We start from the raw sequence: 22214 nt of genomic DNA, 5'->3' as shown, positions 1-22214 counted from the left end.
AACGGATGTTCCCGTGTGATGTGTTTGTGGTGCGTTTCTGTGGAAGATTAATTGTTTAAATCTGGTAAATTATGAAAAAGCTGCTTTGGTTTATGATGTATAACTTCCCTCTGGTTGTCTGGCCTGTGGCTAAAGCTTATGAAACAGGCCCATGTACAGCCTTGGAAAAACCTGCACCACGAGGTCGGGCTGTCGAAACCAACTCTAATAATATATTGCTTATAAAGCAATAAAATATGTTTACGAATATGCATTCTCTGCTTTACTGAGTTTTCCTGTGCTTCAAACAAAGCAGGGTTAATGGTAGAAAGCTGCAGCCTGCTAGCAGTGGTAGTGAAGGTTGGCCGGTATCTGGAGACGCAGGTATCTGCTGAGAACAAGTTGGAAATGCGAGCAGTGGTATTTATTCAGGGGGCTCAAGGAAGGAAGGTAATTTTCCTTTCAGCCCTGTACAGATTCAGCTAAAATACCCAGCATGCTTCCCCGACTATGGTAACTGGTCCGTCGTATCCCTGCAGTAGGTGTATCTGGGGAAACAAACATCTTTGTCAGTTAGTCAGGAGGACACGGCATGCAGGAAGGACGCTGCTTAATGAAGCCAAAATACGTCTGGCAACAGTAGAAGGCCAACTCCCGCATTGTGCATGTGCTTTGTGTGGCTTGCATTGTATTTATGTCTCCTCATCTATTTAATGAGAGCAGGGGAGAGAGCAACAAAGGAGAAATAAAGCCGAAGGGCACTGTCTCCTACGAAGGCAACTGGGCAGGTGCTTGGGCACTGGTGGGCTTCTTTGAGTGCACATCACTCTGTAAGGGAATAGTGGCATTTGCAATGGAAATGGAGTGAGCGTTTGGGGCATCTCCCAGAATCCCCAGGGTGTCCGCTGCTCCTGGTCCACAGTGAACGGTGGGGAATGAGTACCCGTGTAGATGGAGGGGCAGACCAGCAGGTGAGAGGTTTTTATTGTGGGTAAATGTAGCCTGTTGGGATGGATGTTATTCTGGGGAATCAGAGCTGGAGATTGATGACGGTCTTATTAAACTCCCCGTGTTTGCGGGCAGCAGCACGGGGGAAGCTCCTCAAGGTCACAGCAGTGACAGCCTGGCCTCTGTTTGCACACGGAATCCTGGGTCCGCTACGTGCCCGAGTATCCAGGCAACCGCGCCTCTGTGTTCTGCCGGATGAGGAGCAGAATGGGGCCGATTGTTATCTCAGCGTTTCAATGCCATATTCAGTCACAGACGAACCGATGGACAGACAGACCGACAGACCGACAGACCGACAGACCGACAGACCGACAGACCGACAGACCGACAGACAGACAGACAGACAGACGGGATGCTTTCACCCGGACCTCTCTCTCCCAGTCTGAGGCTGTGATACTGGTGTGATGTTTGTCATTGACTCCTTGATTGTTTTAGTCTTTGATTCCTTAAAATTTTGCCTGTGGAGTGGTTGTATTAGTCTATGACTCCTTTAGAGCTTTACTAGTGGAGTGGTTGTTTTAGTCTTTGACTCCTTTGCTAGTGGTGTGGTTGTAGGCTATTCGTCTGAGAGGGAAAGGAAGGGAAGCTCATTTCCTCTTTCTTGACATGCAGATGGAAAATGTGTCTCTGCTCAACCTTTTCTGTCATAGAGAAAGTAGAGAAAGAAGACCAAAAATAGCTTGAGTAAAGATTTCTATTAGATTCCTCTCACCTGTTCCGCAAGCTTCTCCAGACAGCTGGTAATGTTGTGCATGAGAATGTGTGGGGCTGGGCGCAGGGTGTGGCTGACTGGGTTTGAGTCATGGGTTGTGCATGTGTTCCCAGCGTTTGCCCCGGATCATTAGACAACTGACTGCCGTTGCGTGTGCACACGTGCGATCTGAGTGGAGATCTCTTCTTCTGTGGTTTCCATTGGGGGGGAGGAGGAACGCAGTGAGGATTTTCCACTGTGTGAAATGTCACAGAAACGCTGAGATGAGAATCGTGAGTGTGATAACACGGTTCGGCTGTATTGGCGTGTGAGATGAAGACGCATGCTCAGAGGTCCCGGTGTGGGGATTGTGGAGGTTTCCTCCATAACCCCACCCGTGTCGCCCTCACCTTTCACAGTAAACGCCACCCATGTGGCCCTCACGTTTCACAGTAAACCATGCCCCTGTGGCCCTCATGGGGCACAGTAAACCACGCCCCTGTGGCCTTTCATGTTCTCAATAAGCCACACCCCCTTGACCATAGCTGTCTCTAAGCCACACCCACATGCCCATAGCTCTTCTCAATAAGCCGCACCCCCACTGCCTTAGCTGGTCCCAGTAAGCCACACCCCCATTCCTATGGCTGTTCCAGTAAGCCACACCCCCATTCCAATGGCTGTTCCAGTAAGCCACACCCCCATTACTATGGCTGTTCCAGTAAGCCACGATGCCTGGTTATTAATGCTCCTTTTACATCCAGGTTCAATTAACACTTAAACTGTCCTATATACTGCTACCGTGTGTTTAAATTATTGAAATGATTTTGTATGGCTGCATGAGCCTCAGAGTTAGGACTGTGTCCACGCAGGGATTATTTTTAGTGAGCAATGAAATAAAATTGTGCTATTCATAATAAAGTGGCCTTGCTCCCTTAATCTTCTCATGTGTGCATGTAAGAGTTAAGAGTGAGAGTTTGTGCGCAAAGTGTGAAGGCAGCGTGTGTTAGTGACTCATTTGCATCGGCGGGCCTTTGAAGAGCGTTTTTCATTCTGCGAGAGAGAGTTTGTGAGTCTGTGACGCTAGCCTCTGCACGGCGAGCAGCAGCACGTCCGTGAAAGGAGGAAACTCAATCAGCGCCCGGCTAATTCCCGCCGCTTCGTCAAAAGTAGGCCAGAGAGGGAAGGGGAGGCGAGGTCTCTGCGGAAGCAGTGTGATATTTTTAACCCGACGTGAAGTGAAGCCCCGTCTCTAATTAACTGCAAATTAACTTTTGATAAGCTTAGGGACGGAGAGAGCCTGGGCTAATTTTGGACGCGGGGAGTGAAGGAGAAAGCCGGTCTCTCATTAACCGTGCGCTCAGTGAGCTGGCCTGGCCTGTTAACCTGGCCATCTTACGCTGTTCTCACCTCCATGGTCTAAACTGGTCTGCAGTGTCCTATAGCCATTGGCTGATTCCATCTGGGTGCCACTTGTATTTCTGTAATTTGCAGTTAACTGTATTCTGCACACTGTACACTGCAAAAAAAAACTAAAGTAAATCTCAGCAAGTATTATATTAAGACAAAACAAATCTTATTTCTATCTTATTTTTTTCTAAATAAGGCAAAAATATTGCCAATGAGGCGATATGGTTATTTCACTTGAAAATGTAAGAATTTCAAGTCAAGCAAACTGTAATGTAAAACAAGCTACGATTTTTCACTTGAGAGAAAAAAACGGATTTTCTCATTACAAAACACTTCTTAAGTCGCTTTTTTTGCAGTGCATCCTCACAAGGTTTCCACTTACCCGCAAACAACTGGAGAAAAGTGCAAAACTGTCATCATATTAGATTGCTTATGTTGTTCATTTTGTGCGGCGGATTTTACGAGTGACATTATCCTTGCTTGAAAAAAGATGGCTTCTCATTTGAGAGTCCCACAGGAAGTGCACATGCCGGTGCTTTTGAGTTCCTCTCTGTGTGATGCGCGTCTGGCTCTTGCTCGGCCACTTTCCAGGAACTCTGGGAGCCCTGGCTATTTTTAATCTGCTGCTGATTGGCTGGCCCACTGGAGCAGGACGAGAGGTTTTCAGCACCCCGGAGGATACCTTCACCCTGAACAGGGTGGTTTGTAAGGCATATTGGGAACAATAATAGCATTGAGACACCTATAAGGGCCTGTCTGTTCTTTATGGTCAGCACTGATAAAGAGGGTCCTAATCTGGTAACGCACAGTCATTTACAGGCGTTCTGCACGTTTTCCGCCCGGGTCGTCTGCTTCTTAAAGGACTGGCCTGTCATCACTCATGATGATGATGATGATGATGATGATGATGATGATGATGATGATGATGATGATGATGATGATGATGATGATGATGATGATGATGATGATGATGATGATGATGATGATGATGATGATGATCTCAGTGGTGGTGCTAGCCCATGGAATGTTGCGTTTTTCACTACTTCACTTGCATTCTAATACGTATAACATTTTTTTTGTCATTTCCTCACCCTTCTGTTGCAAGTGTCATAATGACATTTCTAAGAACATACATGTATTATGTTATTGCTGTATAGTTGTTTGTCATTTTATTATGACACTTTTCAAAGAAGGGTGAGGAAATTACTGGATTTTCGGAATTAATCAAGATATAAATAATGTTTTGGCATTCTAATCAGAATGAATTATGTATTAAGAATAAAGAATTAAGAATCTATATTTTAGAAACCCTTTGAGTGACTTCTGTTGTAATTTACTATGTTAGAGTGTCTTTTACTTTTCTTTCAAATGAAAGTGGAAGTAATTATTTAATTGTGGTGCAAGTCTGGGTCATCACCTGTTCCCCTGGCATACAAATGCAGAATCCTGTTAATCACCTTTCCATTGCCATAACCTTTAGATCAACTTTTAGCCCTTTAGATCACCATAACTGCTTTATCTGCACCGGTTCTCAGCTGCTAGTTAGCCTTGAGTAACCCGTTTAGATGGTGTTAGCCTGTATTTGTATTGTCATATGGTATTTGCCTGTGTTTGGGTATACTGTGGTGCTAGGCTGTTTGTTTTTTATGAATTGCCAGTCTGTTTGAACTGTGAGCATTAATGGCCTTTATTTGGTTGTGTAGATTAGTGGATCGGCGAAGAGCGATGACTGCAGAGAGGGATTTTGGAGGTTTTCTCACATTTTTTTTTGTGACAGGGAAATCAAACCACTGTCAGCAGTAACGTTAACACAGGAAAGCACGTCTCTGTTCTGCGTGCGTGTGTTTGTGCGTGCTCATGCTGAGTATGTTTTGGTCATGCAGTCTCTGACTGGATTCCTCTTCTCTTTCAGCCTGAAAACCTGCAGAAGGCCTGGCTCCGGGAGTTCTACCAGGTACGTCCTGGTACAGCGGCCCGACCTGCTGCTACACTGAGGGGATCAGGGGGGCTGAGTCAGTGTGGCCTCTACTGCTTTACCCTCTGCCCTCTCCACCAGTCTGTCTGTGCTGAGGCACTTTCCCTGCCTGGCTTATGCACACGCATACACATACACACCGCCACCCCGACAGACACGCAGACATGCAGACACACATACACACACATACACACACACACCCCCACCCCGACAGACACGCTCACACACACACACACACACACAAGCCTGACAGAGGCAGGCGGGCAGCGTTACCTGCCCCAGGGCAGGTGGGATGCTTGCCCGTTTACTGAGTCTGCTCTGCTGCTCTGGTTTCCTGTTACACTTTGTTTTATCAGCGCAGCCGAAAACGATCACTTGTATCGCGCCGTTTTGATCTGGAGAGAAAGGGGTGTGAAACCGCAGCTCTTTCCACTCTCCGGAGAAGGCAGTTTCGTAATCAGTGTGGTGATCTGCCGCGTCTCTGTCTCCTCCTGTCAGGCTGCTTACTAAATAAAGTTTACCGTAGTGCGTCGATCGATTCGGCTACAGGGCAGAGAAGGGTGAGACCAATCCTGTCCTGTCAAATTAATACCCCTCCTACTCCTGTTAGCCAATTTCATTAATTGTTGGAGAATGCAGCATAACATAAATAGCGTGATATACCAGAAACATACCATACACATACTCAGTGTCTGCGTGTACACCGGTTTTTAAACAGATTTGACACTCTGTTAACGTGCCCACTTATGGACTTTTCTCGTAACAGTTATTGTGAGATGCAGGAAGTTACACCTCACCCTGGTTCTTAGACCATCCTCTGTGTCTGTGGGTGTGGGGTGTGATAATGGGTTTTACAGCTATGTGTAATGTGTGCATTTTCAGCTTCTGTTTTCTGTGGCTGTAGTAAGGCCCTCTGCATTCATTCATTTTGGCTGGAACAGCATGCATGTCATCATTTGTATGTTTGTGTGTGAGAATATATGTGCACTTTTATGTTTTGTGTTTGTGAGGATGTAAATGGTAAATGGTTGGCATTTATATAGCACCTTTATCCAAAGCGCTGTACAATTGATGCTTCTCATTCACCCATTCATACACACACTCACACACCGACGGCGATTGGCTGCCATGCAAGGCGCCGACCAGCTCGTCAGGAGCATTTCTAGGGGTTAGGTGTTTTGCTCAGGGACACTTCGACACAGCCGGGCGGGGGATCGAACCGGCAACCCTCCAACTGCCAGACGCCTGCTCTTACTGCCTGAGCCATGTCGCCCACATGTACTTGTACACGCATGCACGCACGCCCACACGCACGCACACACGCATGCACGCACGCATGCACGTACGCACAAAACCCCCAAATTAAAGCTGACAGTCTCCACTTGTGTTTTAAAAACAGTATTGACTTCACCCTTTGGTGCTTCTGGTCACTGCTGGCACTGGTGTGGGTTCAGTACCAGGCCACGAGGCCCATCCACTCACTGGAGCTGAACGAGCGTCCCAGAAAACCATAGCTCCCTGCTTTCACATCCTGTATCATACGGCGTGCCTTAGCGTGCCCTTGTTTGTTTGTATTTTATTGATAACACCACATGTAATGTTTCCTTTATTTATTAACTAATAGACCTGCGGGGCTGTCTCAAACCATCCTGACAGGGTTTCCCATTTTGGTTTCTGTGACTTCTGTGACGTCTTGGAAAACAGAAAAGTTGTTGAACAGGCTTTTCTGTGGTTATCAGTAGAAGGATATCCTGCCACCCTGCATACTGACGTGGTGCTTGGCTGCCGCACACACACAGAGCCTCCGTCACTCCTGACACTATGGATTCTCCACTCTCTCTTCCTGAGACAAGGAGACACACTCGCGTGTGCTCAAACACAAATATATACATAAACAAGCGCTCGCAGACTTGCATGCGCACACACGCACACGCCCAGTAATAAAACGGCGGAAACAACCTGTGACAGTGCACCGTGCCTTCAAGGAAATGAGAATACTTTACTGTTGATTAACCCGATTAAAAATATTTTTTTCCATTTGTGTTTCTCAGGATAATATATCCTTGCTTTATATGGTGCGCTCCAAAATTTTCTTCTTGATTTCACTCTGTATTCCACTATTTTGGATTTGTAATTACACAGTTAATTAAAAGCAGATTCCTTGCATTCATTAAAGACTATTTTTATATTTTTATACATTTTGGTTTCATCATCTAGAAATAATAGCAGTTTTTACACATAGCTCCCCCCCCGTATCAGGGCATCATACTGTCTGAGACAAGTGGCTTCGCATGTGTTTCTGATGAGTCAGGAGTTCATTAGCTTCCGTAGTGCGGGAACGTACAAGACATTTCTGTATCTAGTCTTGATTCTAAGCTTTTGGTTGACTTTAGAGCATTTTATTGGTGTTTGTCAATATGAGAAACAGAGTGCTAAGAAAAGGGCCCGCACCCCTTTCCGACAGATCAGAAACACTCTTCAGGAGGCAGGTGTAGATTTCTCAGTGACTACTGTCCACAGAAGACTTCACAAACTAACTATTGAGGTTATACTGCAAGATGCAAACCAGAAGCTACCAAAACAGGATGGCCAAGTTTGCTGAAAGTACCTAGAAGACCCTGCAAAGAAAAAAATATTTTGGGCGGATGAAACCATGATTCACTTGTATCAGAGGGATGGCAAGAGCAAAGTGTGGAGCCCAAGAACCAAAGCACTCCCCTCATCTGGGCAACATGGTGGTGGGGGTGTTACGATTTGGGCATATATGGCTGCCACAGCTACAGGTCTAATTTATCTTGGATGGCCTGTAGCGTAGTGGTTAAGGTAAATGACTGGGACACGCAAGGTCGGTGGTTCTAATCCCGGTGTAGCCACAATAACATCCGCACAGCCGTTGGGCCCTTGAGCAAGGCCCTTAACCCTGCATTGCTCCGGGGGAAGATTGTCTCCTACTTGGTCTAATCAACTGTACGTCGCTCTGGATTAGAGCGTCTGCCAAATGCCAATAATGTAACGTAATGTAAAATCTTCATTGATGATATAACTGCTGATAGTAGCGGTATACAGAAGCATTTTATCTGCTGAAGATCATGCAAGTGCTTCCAAACTCGTTGGATGGTGCTTCCTTGTACAGTAAGGATCCAAAACATACTGCCAACGCCACGGGAAGCCAAAAAACGGGAAGATTCTTGAAAAGTCATTCACCCAAACTGGATCCAATGCATTTCTTAAGCTGAACAGAAAAGGCAGCTAGTCCCAGAAACAAGTGGGAGCTGAAGATGGCTACAGTACAGGCCTGGCAGAGCATCCCCAGAGAAGATGCCCTACGCCTGAGGATCTGGGTCACAGGTTTCAAGCAGTCATTGCATGCCAAGTCGACAAAGTACCAAACATGACTAATATCATTTACATAACACGAATATGATCCAAACATTATGGTGCCTTAAAATAGGGGCTATGTATAGAGAGCTGTAATTTCAAAAAGTGTATACAGATACCGAAAGCTGCAAAGGTGCACCTAAACCACATGTCCAAAGTAATTCCGTTAGAAATTATTGTGTAAAATTGTGGAGCGCAGAGCTAAATCACGAAAACAGCTCACTGTAGTTGAGCTCACTGTAGCTCACTTAAAGATATTTTTGGTCCACACCAGTGGGACTGGCACCGTGCCACAAAGGTTGGAAAACATGGCAGTGTGGCACTGGCAGGAACTATCTTCCCTTAAACAAAGCAGGGCATTTGTTTGCCGCATTTGTTTATGGTTTGATGTGATGCAGCCTGGTGTTTGTGGGCGATATAAAAGCACTTTGCATGGTGTGCCCAGGTAAATGTTCTTCAGGGATATTTGCGTTGGAGCCCTCCCTGTCTGGGTCACTGAACCGGACAGGAGGCTCCTCTCGTTCTCCTCTGATCGTCTGATGGGCTGGAGTAATGTGGGTTGGCTAGAGCGCTGTGTATTTTTCGTGATCCTGTGATTGGCAGGAGTAATGTGGGTTGTTGAGACACTTTGGCTGGAGTGGTGTTGATTGGTAGAGATTATCTGATTGGCTGGAGTGGTGTTGATTGGTAGAGATTATCTGATTGGCTGGTTTGGTGTGGGTTGGTAGACCCCCATTTCGTAAAGAGCCACAGTGGCACTTATCGCCCGTGTTTAATGAAACTGAACTGGTTCATCCGACGTGAAAAGAAAATAGACTGATTTGAGTAGCTGGTTTGGCACGCACTCACACACACACACGCACTCACACATACACGCTCTCACACATGCACTCACTCACACACACGCACACACACACTGCAGTACTTTAAGTAGAGTAAAGCCCATGTTGCCTGTGCAGGAGCTGGTGGATGAAAGCTGAGAGGTCCACTAATCTTTTTAGCTTGAAATTCTGAAAACTGGGGCTGAGCCCTGGGTCGCCCGGCTAAGTGACAAGCCAGAGGTTGATGGAAAATCCATAGTGTTATTGCCTTACATTACTTCCATTTGATTCTGCTTTTACTGGGAATAATATGGGGCCTAGCAGTGGAGCAGGCCTCAGTCCTCAGACTGTCCCGGGCATAACACCCCCCAGGGGGCTCACATATCCCGGGTGACAGTGATCTACGGCCTGCCCCAATCTCACCCCCAATCCCCTCCACCCTACATCTATCCACCCCCTGACCAGGCACAGCCTATGACTGCCGTAATTCACTTCCGTATGGATTTTCCGTTACGGGTCAAACACCCCGAGAACACTCCACCTCACACTCACAGACCGCTCGGAACAGGCCAGAGGGTGGTCATGTGACGGTCTGACTCCCCCTGGTTGGATGGGACATGGCACATACAGTTTCGGCTCTCATTGGCTATTAGGTTTTTACATTGCCCCTGTGGTATGGTCTCTCTGTCCCCTCTCTTTCTGTTTACCTCTTGTTCCCTCTCTCTTTCTGTATTTTCCCCCTCACTTTTGCTTAGTCTCTCTCTCTCTCCCTCTCTCTCTCTCCCCCTCTCTCCCTCTCTCTCTCTCCCCCTCTCTCTCCCTCTCTCTGTCTCGCTCTCTCGCTCTCTCTCTCTCTCTCTCTCTCTCTCTCTCTCTCTCTCTGTCTCTCTGTCTCTCTGTCTCTCTCCCGTCCCTCTCTTCCTTTCTCTCTCCCCCTCTCTCTGTCTCTCTCTCTCTCTCGCCCTCTCTGTCTCTCTCTCTCTCTCCCCCTCTCTGTCTCTCTCTCACCCCCTCTCCCTCTCTCTCACGTATAACAGAGGCAGTTAAAGTGTGTTCTGCTGACTGAAGGGTGACATCCTCACCCGTCACACTATAGAGGGAAACTGAACGCTTGTGCAGGAAGACTGACTCGCTCTCTGAAGACTGACTCGCGCTCTGAAGACTGACTCGCTCTCTGAAGACTGACTCGCTCTCTGAAGACTGACTCGCTCTCTGAAGACTGACTCGCGCTCTGAAGACTGACTCGCGCTCTGAAGACTGATTCGCGCTCTGAAGACTGATTCGCGCTCTGAAGACTGACTCGCGCTCTGAAGACTGACTCGCGCTCTGAAGACTGACTCACGCTCTGAAGACTGACTCACACTCTGAAGACTGACTCGCTCTCTGAAGACTGACTCGCTCTCTGAAGACTGACTCGCGCTCTGAAGACTGACTCGCGCTCTGAAGACTGACTCGCGCTCTGAAGACTGACTCACACTCTGAAGACTGACTCGCTCTCTGAAGACTGACTCGCTCTCTGAAGACTGACTCGCGCTCTGAAGACTGACTCGCGCTCTGAAGACTGACTCGCGCTCTTTCAGAACCTCACGCCACGCCACGCCGCCAAATCGCTAAATCTGAGCGGTCACTGCCGTCCCGAGTGAAAAAGGAAACTGACACTGGCAAGATGAGGTTTCACAGCCAGTTACAACATTTTAGGTTTTTTCTCCTTCTGTTCTCTCTGTTAAACATCTTTGTGACAGTTCTTGGTAATAAGTGTTATACAGAATTCAATAGTTTGGCAAGCATACTCAGTCATCACCTTCAGTCTTTAAGTGTTCATTTCATTTCATATTTGGCAAAAACAAGTATTATGATCCATCAGTTTATGCGACCATCACCTCCAATAGTGGCTAGGGTAACACCACTGTAACATATTTAAATATTGAGCTGAAATGTATTGTAAACTTGGCTTTTATTTGCTTTTGTGTCTGCCTGCATTTGACTAAAATGGCTGTGTGTCCTGACCTCAGACAAGTCAGTCACTGGATGTCCCGCACCTCTGTGTGAAAGACTGTCCCAGGATCAGCCTGTGATGTCACACTGTGGTTGTCATTGGCTGAGCTTCAAAGCTGGCTGATCCTTGGTCACTGTCAGAAACTAGCAATAGCTATAATCTCTATGCAGAACATTTGCTACACAAACCTGCTGTAAACTGGCGGTAATGATGGTGCCATCATCACCCCTCCAGTCCTCTTGATATGTGTTGTTTTCCTTATCTCCCTGTAGCCTTGCAGGCTTTGGTCATAGACCAGAACCTTGTATGGATACATTATCATAGCCTGTTTAACTGTGATAACTTCTGCTCCTGTTGTGTGGTGGTAACATCTCTCCTCTCCTCTCCCCTCCTCTCTTCTCCTCTCCTCCAGACGGTCCATTCTCATAAACCACACTTTATCGCGCTGCACTGTCAAGAAGTGGGTGGAAAGAACTATGAAGAGTCCATGTCACACGTGGACAGCTTCATCAAGTAAGATCCCTCTTCTTTACTGTCTGTGGCTCTCTCCCCTAGTGTGAAAACCCTACTGTCCTACTGTCTTGTTTTTGTAAAATTGTTCTGTCACAGTGTTAAATAATTTTATTTTGTCTCACAGTGTAAAATCCTCTCTATCCTACTGTCTTACACAGAATCCTCTATTCTCGCATAGCGCAAAACCCTCTATATCCGACTCTCATACTGTCCATCTCACAATGTAAAACTCTCTCTATTCTATTGTCCATCTCACAATGTAAAACTCTCTATTCTACTGTCCATCTCACAATGTAAAACTCTCTATTCTACTGTCCATCTCACGATGTAAAACTCTCTATTCTACTGTCCATCTCACAATGTAAAACTCTCTCTATTCTACTGTCCATCTCACAATGTAAAACTCTCTCTATTCTACTGTCCATCTCACAATGTAAAACTCTCTATTCTACTGTCCATCTCACAATGTAAAACTCTCTCTATTCTATTGTCCATCTCACAATGTAAAACTCTCTATTCTACTGTCCATCTCACAATGTAAAACTCTCTATTCTACTGTCCATCTCACAATGTAAAACTCTCTATTCTACTGTCCATCTCACAATGTAAAACACTCTATTCTACTGTCCATCTCACAATGTAAAACCCTCTGCAGTGTGTGTCTCGCTGTGGTAGAATAGTCCTCACTCTTTCCGTCTGCAGAGCAGAGCTCGTGTAGATGTTATGGTGCTCTGATAAAAAGCAGATGCAGGTTTGAGCGTCACTGTGTGGGGGAATCCCCCCCGTGTCAGTTTAATAGAGTACCCAGCAAACCAGCCTGGAATTTAGGGAAGAGCGCCCCCCGCTGGCAACACCTTCACCTCGCGCTCAGAGACAGAGGCATTCCTTCAGATGAGCGTCATCGGCAGATACCAGCTGCATGTGGATCCTTTTTGGTTTGCTTTTCACATGCAGTGTGCATAGTAAATTCTGGTGAATCAATGGCTTGTGAAATTTTGGTCAAGGCCATAGACCTGCACTCTTTGATAGGTAAGAATATCTTGGCCAGGTTTCCATCTGTTTCTGATGTCTGGAAAAAACCCCCCAAAAAAACCCAAGACATTTTTCCATAATGCTTGTTCAGTCTCCTCCATGTTCAGCTGTTCATCCTACAGTGTTCTCCATTTTACTGGGAGGGAGGCAGATTGTGATTGCCGTTGCTAACCTCATGCTGACCTCCGCTAACTGTTCACCCCTCCCCCCTCCCCTTCCACCCCAACAGAGAGCTGCTGTCCAGCGATGCCATGAAGGAGTTCAACAGGGCCCGCGTCTACCTCGACGAGAACTACAAATCCCAGGAGCATTTCACGGTACGCACGGTCTATGCCGCACCAGAAAAAAAAGAAGCAGGCTGCCGTTTCTTTGTGAGAACGACAAGGTTATTTTTGGGAAAACTGCCAGCCATGTTCCTGTTTCATGTCTGTATTGACTGAGTAGTAGTGATTCATGCTCCAGTAGTGATTGCATCACTGTGGTAAAGCCCCATCCTCCACATTACACATCGGCCACATTACAGCCAGCAGAGTTCTGTGGAACTACATTATGTGGAACATCAGTTAGTCTGTTTAGTTTGCCCAGACACGAAAATGGCAAAAACATGTATAAAATGTTGTCACATGCTGTGACCCATTGTTTGCAGTATCATGTTTACACGGATGTGTGCATATCCTGAGGCTGTTCTGCATGGCTCTGTAGAAAGAGGGAAATGAAGCTCACTGCTCTGAAGTCCATCAGCTAATCTCCAGTCAGGCTTTGGTAAAAGTGAAAATTCAGTCTGGTCTCAGACTGAAAGTGCAGTACACATATACGGCCACAAGATGGCAGAATGTGCCAGAGAATGAGTCCCCTTGGAGACACAGTTCCACCGGTGTCATATTTTTTGCAGAGTGGTGAAAAGTTTGTGAAAGGCTTACTACACCATGCTTGAGTGCACACCCAACCAGATCCTCATTAATGTTGAGTTTAACATTGGCCAGACACTCTTCTCAAACTCGAGAGAAAGGTTATCCGGTGATTTCTGATATTTACAAAAGTCTGCTTGAGAATCCATCGTACATAACTTGTAGACAGCCCTTAAACTGTCAGCCTGCATTTTTGATCGTGTTCTTTGAGACGTTTGGCGATAGCTTATGTATTATGTTCTCCGGATCAAACTTTCTGCATCTTGAGAAATCAGTGTAATTACAGGTTATAACCTCTTGGTGGAGCCAGACACAAATCATTTTGAACTGGAATTTTTACCTCCCATAGGCAGGCCGCGACTATCTTTCCTTAAAGAAGTACCAAGCTGACAAAGTGGAGTGTTTCAGGAACAGAACTTGGACATATCAGTCAGTTAACATTTTACTGTGTCTATGGCCAGCGAACGGTGTCGAGCAATGCATCAAAAGTAAAATCGCCAACGGCTGCGGGGAACCGACGTCCCCTTCTCAACTTACTCTCCGCTTCACTTTCAGTCAACGTAATCCTCCGCTGCTCGCCGAGAAAAGACTTAATTAAAAACAAATGATATAAAAACTCGGCGCCACAAGAGTAGGCGTTGAAAACAAATAATTGAATTTAAAGGAGCGGGATAAACAAAGCGACAGCTTCCTGGGGCGGAGTCGCGGCGCGGTTCCGCACGGCGAAATTAGGTAAAGATAAAAGGTCATGTTTGATGAGGGTGCCGCTGAGCTGAGAGGAGTGTGAGATGGAGGCACTGGTGCAGGTTAGGGAGTCTGTCTTAATCAGTATTCAGCCCTGACTGCTGCTTCTGTCTGTCTGGGTTCAGATCTCCCGCTTTCCGGGGGAAACGACGCCGCGCGCGCCCCCAGCTTCGGCACGTCCGCTCGTAAATCACGTCACGGCAAAAAGTCAAGTGTGCTCTTATTATAAACATATTATAAAGGTATTATATATGTATTACAGAGTAAACTAAGTGCCCGGCTCTCCTCTGATGAAGTGAATTTACTGTAGCAGGGCCCCCCTGGCCTGAATGAATTCCTGTCAGTGTTAGTGGCGGGCGCTCATATCTGACGCTGAGACGTCTCCGTGCGCCTCTTCTCTTCCCCTCTCTCCGAGGAAACAAAACACTTAAAAATAAATGTCACTTAAGCCGATCTCGCTCCTTCTCCTCCATCATGGGGCCGTCACTCCCACAAAGAGCTGGCCTCTCAGCCTCCCTTCCTGGCTCTCCCCCAGAAATAAGATGACATCACTCATATTTGTTTTTTTGTTATTTTTTTTTTTTTCCCCCGGCCTTCGATTTTTTGGTCGGGGGTAATTGTTTGTTGTCTGATCCGGCTGTCAATTTTCAGATAATGCAAGAGAGGAGCAGTGAGAACTCTGGGCTGACCAATGGCATTAGGCCCTTTTGTTTTGGAAGGCGGATGTGATTGAGATGCAGGTCTTCTGGGATATAATGCAGTGTAAAAGGTACTTTGCTGTTCCCGGCAGCGTGTAAGGCACCTACAGTAACAGCAGCGTGAGGAATGGGCCTTTCTCAGACACACTCGTGCCCTGGCAGTATGGAAGCAAGCTGGGGTCACTAGGATGGTTAAATATAAATGCCATTTAGCGATGTCTATGCCCGCGTTGGATTTATTTATCTGCACCACCCCGGTCCCCTCTGTAGGCCTGGTCATCGCCTTTGTGGATCCTACAGCAAAGCTTACATCAAAATAACTGAAGCTTTGGAGTATAAGAATATAGAAGCCATTGAATATATGAAGGTTCAGGAAAAGTACAGAGAAGGGCAACTAAATTGGTTCCAAAAAAGCAAAGACTTAAAGGGATTGTCCACCTGAAACATCAAAGTTTAATGATTTTAAACTTACGTTGAGTGTTATTCATCATATCCATTCGGACAGTTATTTTATCCCCAAATATGTCAGAAAATTAGAAAGTCACGCACTCTATTATGCAATTATCCCCAGCAATTTATTGGAAAAACCCATGTTTCCTCAGGGTTTATGTCCTGAACACTGATGAAGACTGTATGTCAAAATGTTGTTTTTTCCTATAAATGACTTGTGTGTGAGTATCTTCCTCTTTAATGACCGCTCAGCACCTCACTACGGTGATTCGGTGTGTCCTCCCTCCTTAGGCATTCCTCAAATGTCATATGTCATTCCGGTTAAATACACTGCAATAAAAAAATAACATTTAAAAAAACCTACGGTTTAGAACTTAGATTTCAATTACCACAAAGTTCAGATCATCTCTTTTCATCACCTAATGATTTTGGAATTTGTGCTTATTTGATTCCTCTGTAGACATCAGCTTATTTAAAAAAAAATGTTTTGCTTATTATGATGGTAATAACGTCTACTTCTTCAATAAACGTTTATATGCCAGGACTCATTTCCCTGCTGAGTGTCACTGCATGCATATCCCTCTCAGAGGAGTAAGGCAGCCGTTCAGCTCCCCGTGCAGTGCCGTGAGGAAGATTGTATTTTTACATGTTTATCAAAAAATAGATACCATTTGGTAAATATGCTTAATATTCATTCTGTACCTACCTAGTAATTATTATTGAATATGAAATGATTGTTTTCGGTTGACGTAGTGAAATTATTTTTAGTGTAGTTTAGAGTGCAGTTTTTAACCACTGATTTCCACCTGTGTGCACAAAAGTGCTTATTACAATTTTCTCACAAACCCCTCTTGGGAGTAGAAAATGGGGAAATGTATATTATTTTTAGTTTTTTGGTGTTGGAATATCCTGATAATCACAACTGGAGCTTGGGGGCAAGTTTGTTTGGAGTTATTATATTTTTTAAAGGGAGGAATAACATGCACTATACAGTAACGGTTCCTTTAATTTGTGATTGGTCAGCAAAACAAGTGGGAGTAAATGGAAATGAGTCAAAGATACATTTTGACATGTTTCTCACACTAGCTGTAACATTCTTTCACACTGATGTGGATGTAAACTGGATGTAAGCTCACACATTCTACTGCATTTTCAAGTCCAAAACTAAATATGCAAGCTTGTTATTTAACTGCACCGACTGTGACTTTAAGCTTAAGGGAAGAGTAGCAACAGACATAAAGCTCATCTGGATGAGTCCAATTCAGTCAAAATGGCAACCTGTTTGCCAATAAAAAATATATGTGTGCAACTATCACTTTCATTCTGGTTTCTACTCCAAGTGTGAAATATTTTTTTAAAGAAATGCTGAACATGAACCCATACCAGTTGTAGTGTTTTTTCTTTTTTTGGATAAATCAATGTTTAGATTTCATTTCAACCTACTTTACCATTTTTAGCTTGGAAAGTTTGTTATGGATGAGTTAAATTATTAAAAAGGGATGTAGTATATCTGGCATATTTCAGAATGTGTCAGATGTGAATGTGTACATTTTTATTAAATTATAAGCAAGAACATAATACTCCTAATGATGACATCAAATAATCGCAAGAGCAGCACAACCTTACAAAATTAAAGGAGAAAAGGAAAACGGAATCGCAAATAATTTACACAAGTGAGGGGCAATAAAATATAGATTTACAAAATAGAATTACAATTATCGTGGATCCAACAAAGGCAAATAAATGAATAAGCAGTGTACATGTATAGAGCGGTTATTGAGAAGAAGCGTGTCTCTCCTGTGTAGTGTCTGTGGTTCTGCAGTGAGCCGGCCCGATTGGACCGCGTGCCGACCCGGCCCTCCCCCTGCCCCCCTGCCCCCTCCGGAGGGTATCGATCGAGGGGGCCGGCGGCTCTGTGGGAATGATGTGTAATCCAAGCGGCCACACTGTGAAGTATGGAAAAGCCATCCGTTACCCCACCCCGGAGAGAGATATCAATAGAAAGAGACATAACATTAACGACTCTTCCAACTTCGGCACTAGGAAGGAGCTAAATGAGAAAGAAATTAGAGATGTATTCCTCTTTGGTTGCGGTAGTCGTCTGTTTTATTGCGGTGTTAAGGTATACAGCAGGTAAAATGTCAATTAGAAAGGCCCGCCCTCATCACTCAACTCCCAATCCACTCGTTCCAGCTCATTAATATTTATAATCTGACAGCCCAGGCCTGGCCAGTAATTTGTAATGATGTGCTGTAAAGCCTGAGTGGGTGTGTGTTTATGTGCTCATGCATTCACGTGTGTGTGTGTGTGTGTGTGTGTCTGTGTGTGTGTCTGTGTGTGTGTCTGTGTGTGTGTGTGTCTGTGTGTGTGTCTGTGTGCTGCTCGTACTGTAGGAGATGCATGCATGAGTACATAAACATACACACATGCTAATACACGCATGCCTTCAGACACACAAGGTCTGTGTGTTTAGGCCACCCCTCATAGCCCCACTCATAGAGTTACCCTGTGTGGAGTGTACACTACCCCTCATAGCCCCACTCATAGAGTTACCCTGTGTAGAGTGTACACTACCCCTCATAGCCCCACTCATAGAGTTACCCTGTGTGGAGTGTACACTACCCCTCATAGCCCCACTCATAGAGTTACCCTGTGTAGAGTGTACACTACCCCTCATAGCCCCACTCATAGAGTTACCCTGTGTAGAGTGTACACTACCCCTCATAGCCCCACTCATAGAGTTACCCTGTGTAGAGTGTACACTACCCCTCATAGCCCCACTCATAGAGTTACCCTGTGTGGAGTGTACACTACCCCTCATAGCCCCACTCATAGAGTTACCCTGTGTAGAGTGTACACTACCCCTCATAGCCCCACTCATAGAGTTACCCTGTGTAGAGTGTACACTACCCCTCATAGCCCCACTCATAGAGTTACCCTGTGTGGAGTGTACACTACCCCTCATAGCCCCACTCATAGAGTTACCCTGTGTGGAGTGTACACTACCCCTCATAGCCCCACTCATAGAGTTACCCTGTGGAGAGTGTACACTACCCCTCATAGCCCCACTCATAGAGTTACCCTGTGTAGAGTGTACACTACCCCACATAGCCCCACTCATAGAGTTACCCTGTGTAGAGTGTACACTACCCCACATAGCCCCACTCATAGAGTTACCCTGTGTAGAGTGTACACTACCCCACATAGCCCCACAGTGTACACTACCCCTCACTGCCCGTCTCATAGGGCTGCCCTGCCTAGAGCGGTCACTAACCCTCATGACGGGTGTGGACAGCACTGTGATGATCCCATCTCTCCCCTGGCAGGCTGTGACAGGGTGAAATAATCGGCTGAAATCATCCGGCAGCCCTCTCTCAGGCGAAGGTTAGGCCCTAACTCTTCCGCCAGCGCCCCGGGCGTAGGGCCATCAGACAGCGGCCAGCCACTCGAATTTTACGGAGGCTCCCTGTCCGGCGGATCGTCACGCGGCGGTGTCCCCCGCTCCGGCCCCTCTCCTGGCGCCCGGCGTGGGCGTGCCCCCCTCCACCGCCCCCGCATTTACATACGCAGCGCGTGTTGCGGGAGGCAGAGGTCAGGGAGACGCGAGGTCGTTCAGACGGAGGATTACAAACCGCCCGAGAGCCTGCAGGCTCCGCCCCCCCGCCGGGTCAGCGGAATGGCAGCGCATAACCGCCTTAAAATATTGCAAACTAAAGCCACGTCCTCATTGTAATATGGTGAGAACGCCGCGACAGACCCAGGCAATTTGAATGAAGCAATATTGTCCGGCCATAACTCATTCCATCAGCATCACTCACACGAGGCAGGCACATGGAGGGTTTACATACACGCATACGCACACACACACATATGCGTGTGCACAGACGCACAGCAAACACACACACGCGCGCACACACATGCGTGTGCACAGACGCACATAGCAAACACACACACGCGCGCACACACATGCGTGTGCACAGACGCACATAGCAAACACACACACGCGCGCACACACATGCGTGTGCACAGAACTACATTGCAAACACGTACACACAAAGGATATGGGCTTTCCCCGTTTACATACACGCACATATGTGTGTGTGCACAGACGCGCATAGCAAACGCATACACACGAACGGCACAGGCTTACCCAGTTTACATACACACACACACGTCAAACACACATAGAGACACAGCTTCACCATTTTCAGTACATCCTGTACATATACACACAGACACACACACATTTATGCCTAAAAAAATATTCTGTTGTTGATATGGGAGTGGTATGGGAGATCAAGTGTACTGTAGATTAAGCAAGAATATTATTGTGTCGGGGGTCAGGGGGGTGGGGGGGGTGTTTTTGTGTTGGGGTGGGGGACGGATGGGCTGTGTCGGGGGGTGGGCTGTGTTTTAGCTGTGTCGGGGAGTGGGGGGGTGGGCGGTGTTTGGGGGTGTGGGACAGGGGGGCTGTGTTTGGGGGTGTGGGACAGGGGGGCGGTGTTAGGTGGTAATGCCGGGGTTCCTGTGCAGTCTCCGGCTGCAGCCACGCTCTACATTATGATGTGCAAGCCTCAGCCAGCGAGGGCCAGAGTGAAGGTGAACCTGTCATATCGATCTTTTTAGCACTAAAATACGAGCCACTTTACTCTACTCCCCTGTGCGGTGATGTGAAAAATAATAACTCGGATCCAAATTAAAAATATTGATCGCTTAGAAGGTGTTGAGAGCAAATAAACACCCGCTGAAGGATTTTTTTTTTTTCTTTTACCCCAGTCTCTCTCCCTCTCTCTCCCCCTCTCTCCCTCCCTCCCTCCCTCCCTCCCTCTCTCTCTCTCTCTCTCTCTCTCTCTCTCCATGTCTGGGTCAGGGCTGCAGACGGCGGGCAGTAAACATGTCCGTCCGTCCGTCCGCCCGCCTCATCTCCGCATCGATCTCCCCTCGCCGCACCCTGCCCCCGCCCCCTCCCCCTCCCGCCCCCGTCTCACCCCATCCCTAAACACCCTGCCAGACCTCAAACCCGTAGCGTCCAACCCGGCCGCGTCCCTACCCCAGGCCAGCCAGTTGTTCTTAATCCACTCCCCGGCTGATTGATGACTTCTTGACTCAATAAACTTGCATTAGCCCTACTTTATTCCGGGGCCCTCCGTCATAATTTTTTGTACATTTAAGCCTGACTTTTTTATTTCCCCGGTTACAGATGAGCCGGCTTGTGGGCCATCAGATGTGTGGGAAAACAATTGGCGCAAGGTTAATTTTATTGCCGGCTCCATGCATTTTTAAACAGGCGACGGGGTGTTCTTTTCACGCGGGGTCCTGATAAATGTGCGGCCTGACCTGGCAGGGATGAGGCCCAACGGGGGAGGGGGAGGGGGGGGGGTGGTGTTCGGCTCACGCCGCAAGTCTAAATTAAAACTCTCTGACACGTTAAAAATTGGAGGCCTGATGTATTGTGGATCTGATGTGCTGTCTCTTTACGACGGCGTCTCGGGTGGGTTTGTCACCGTGCGTTCCTCCCGCTCTCCGTCATCTCCCGCCCCCCCCCCCTTTATTTTAGCATCGCCATGCACGCTAAACATGACACGGCTACGCTTGATCAGCGGAAGTATTATATGGGCCGGGTGCTCCATCAGTCAGGCCGGGCCGACGCCCCGGCTGTAATGTGTTGCCTGGTCTGTAAGTGGTATTGATGGCCTTAACAGGAGCCGCTGCCTGTAGTTAGGGGAGATGGAGCTACGGTCGCCGGGCGGAGATATGACGGGTGTTGGTACAGTTTCAGAGGTGGAATTGCAGATCTGTTTGGGGAAACATGCTCTCTGTCGGTTGTAGGGCCGTGTCACAGATGTTGTGATGGTAGCGTGTCGTGACAGTGCCCAGAGGCATGTCCTGACGGTGGTGCCATGTCTGCGTTGTGACCGTGACAGTGCCGTATTGTGACGTGGGCAATCGAGTACGTATCGAATCCCACCGCTGTACTCTCCTGCCCCTTCTGGCCCTGACGTTGTATCCCTGTTAGCTAATCTCCTCTGTTTCCCATAATCCCTCTGCATCTGGAGCCCACAGGAGCCAGGTTCCTGTTCCCCACCTCTCCCAACACCCCATATCTCCCAGTACCCCACCTCTCCCAACACCCCACATCTCCCAGTACCCCACCTCTCCCAACACCCCACATCTCCCAGTACCCCACATCTCCCAGTACCCCACCTCTCCCAACACCCCACATCTCCCAGTACCCCACCTCTCCCAACACCCCACAGCTCCCAGTACCCCACCTCTCCCAACACCCCATATCTCCCAGTACCCCACCTCTCCCAACACCCACACTGTACTCTCACGGGAGCGCGTACGTCTCCTGTGAACAAGAGTGCTTTTTATCATTTCTTTTTCTTTTGTAAAAGGTTTGTTTGTGAATGATGTTTACTTTGGTTGTAAGAGTGAGTGTGGATGCGTATGTGTGCATGCACATGTGTTCATGTATGCCTGCACTGTGTGTGTGTTTGCTTTAGCTTCATCTCTTAGCCCCTCTCATTAGCTACCACAAGCTCCACATCTGAGCGGTCACATGACCTGCTCTGTGAACCTCTGATGTGCACACATACACCAGCAGCACTCTC

The 22214-nt window shown here is 47.1% G+C and overlaps 1 protein-coding gene across 1 annotated transcript in view; it reads left to right on the top strand.

Moving 5' to 3' along the window:
• The window catches only part of LOC133118143 (inositol polyphosphate-5-phosphatase A), a 128499-nt gene that overhangs the window by 26672 nt on the left and 79613 nt on the right, over positions 1–22214 (top strand). The window contains exons 2-4 of the mRNA XM_061227930.1: positions 4998–5039; positions 11668–11768; positions 13030–13117. Of these exons, the coding sequence (XP_061083914.1) occupies positions 4998–5039; positions 11668–11768; positions 13030–13117 (231 nt within the window). The remainder of the gene's footprint in view (positions 1–4997; positions 5040–11667; positions 11769–13029; positions 13118–22214) is intronic.

Source organism: Conger conger, chromosome 18 (assembly GCF_963514075.1).
Source record: "Conger conger chromosome 18, fConCon1.1, whole genome shotgun sequence".
Classification (NCBI taxonomy): Eukaryota; Metazoa; Chordata; class Actinopteri; order Anguilliformes; family Congridae; genus Conger; species Conger conger.
The sequence above is the reverse complement of the archived record's forward strand: the minus strand, read 5'-3'. Positions and strand labels throughout refer to the sequence as shown.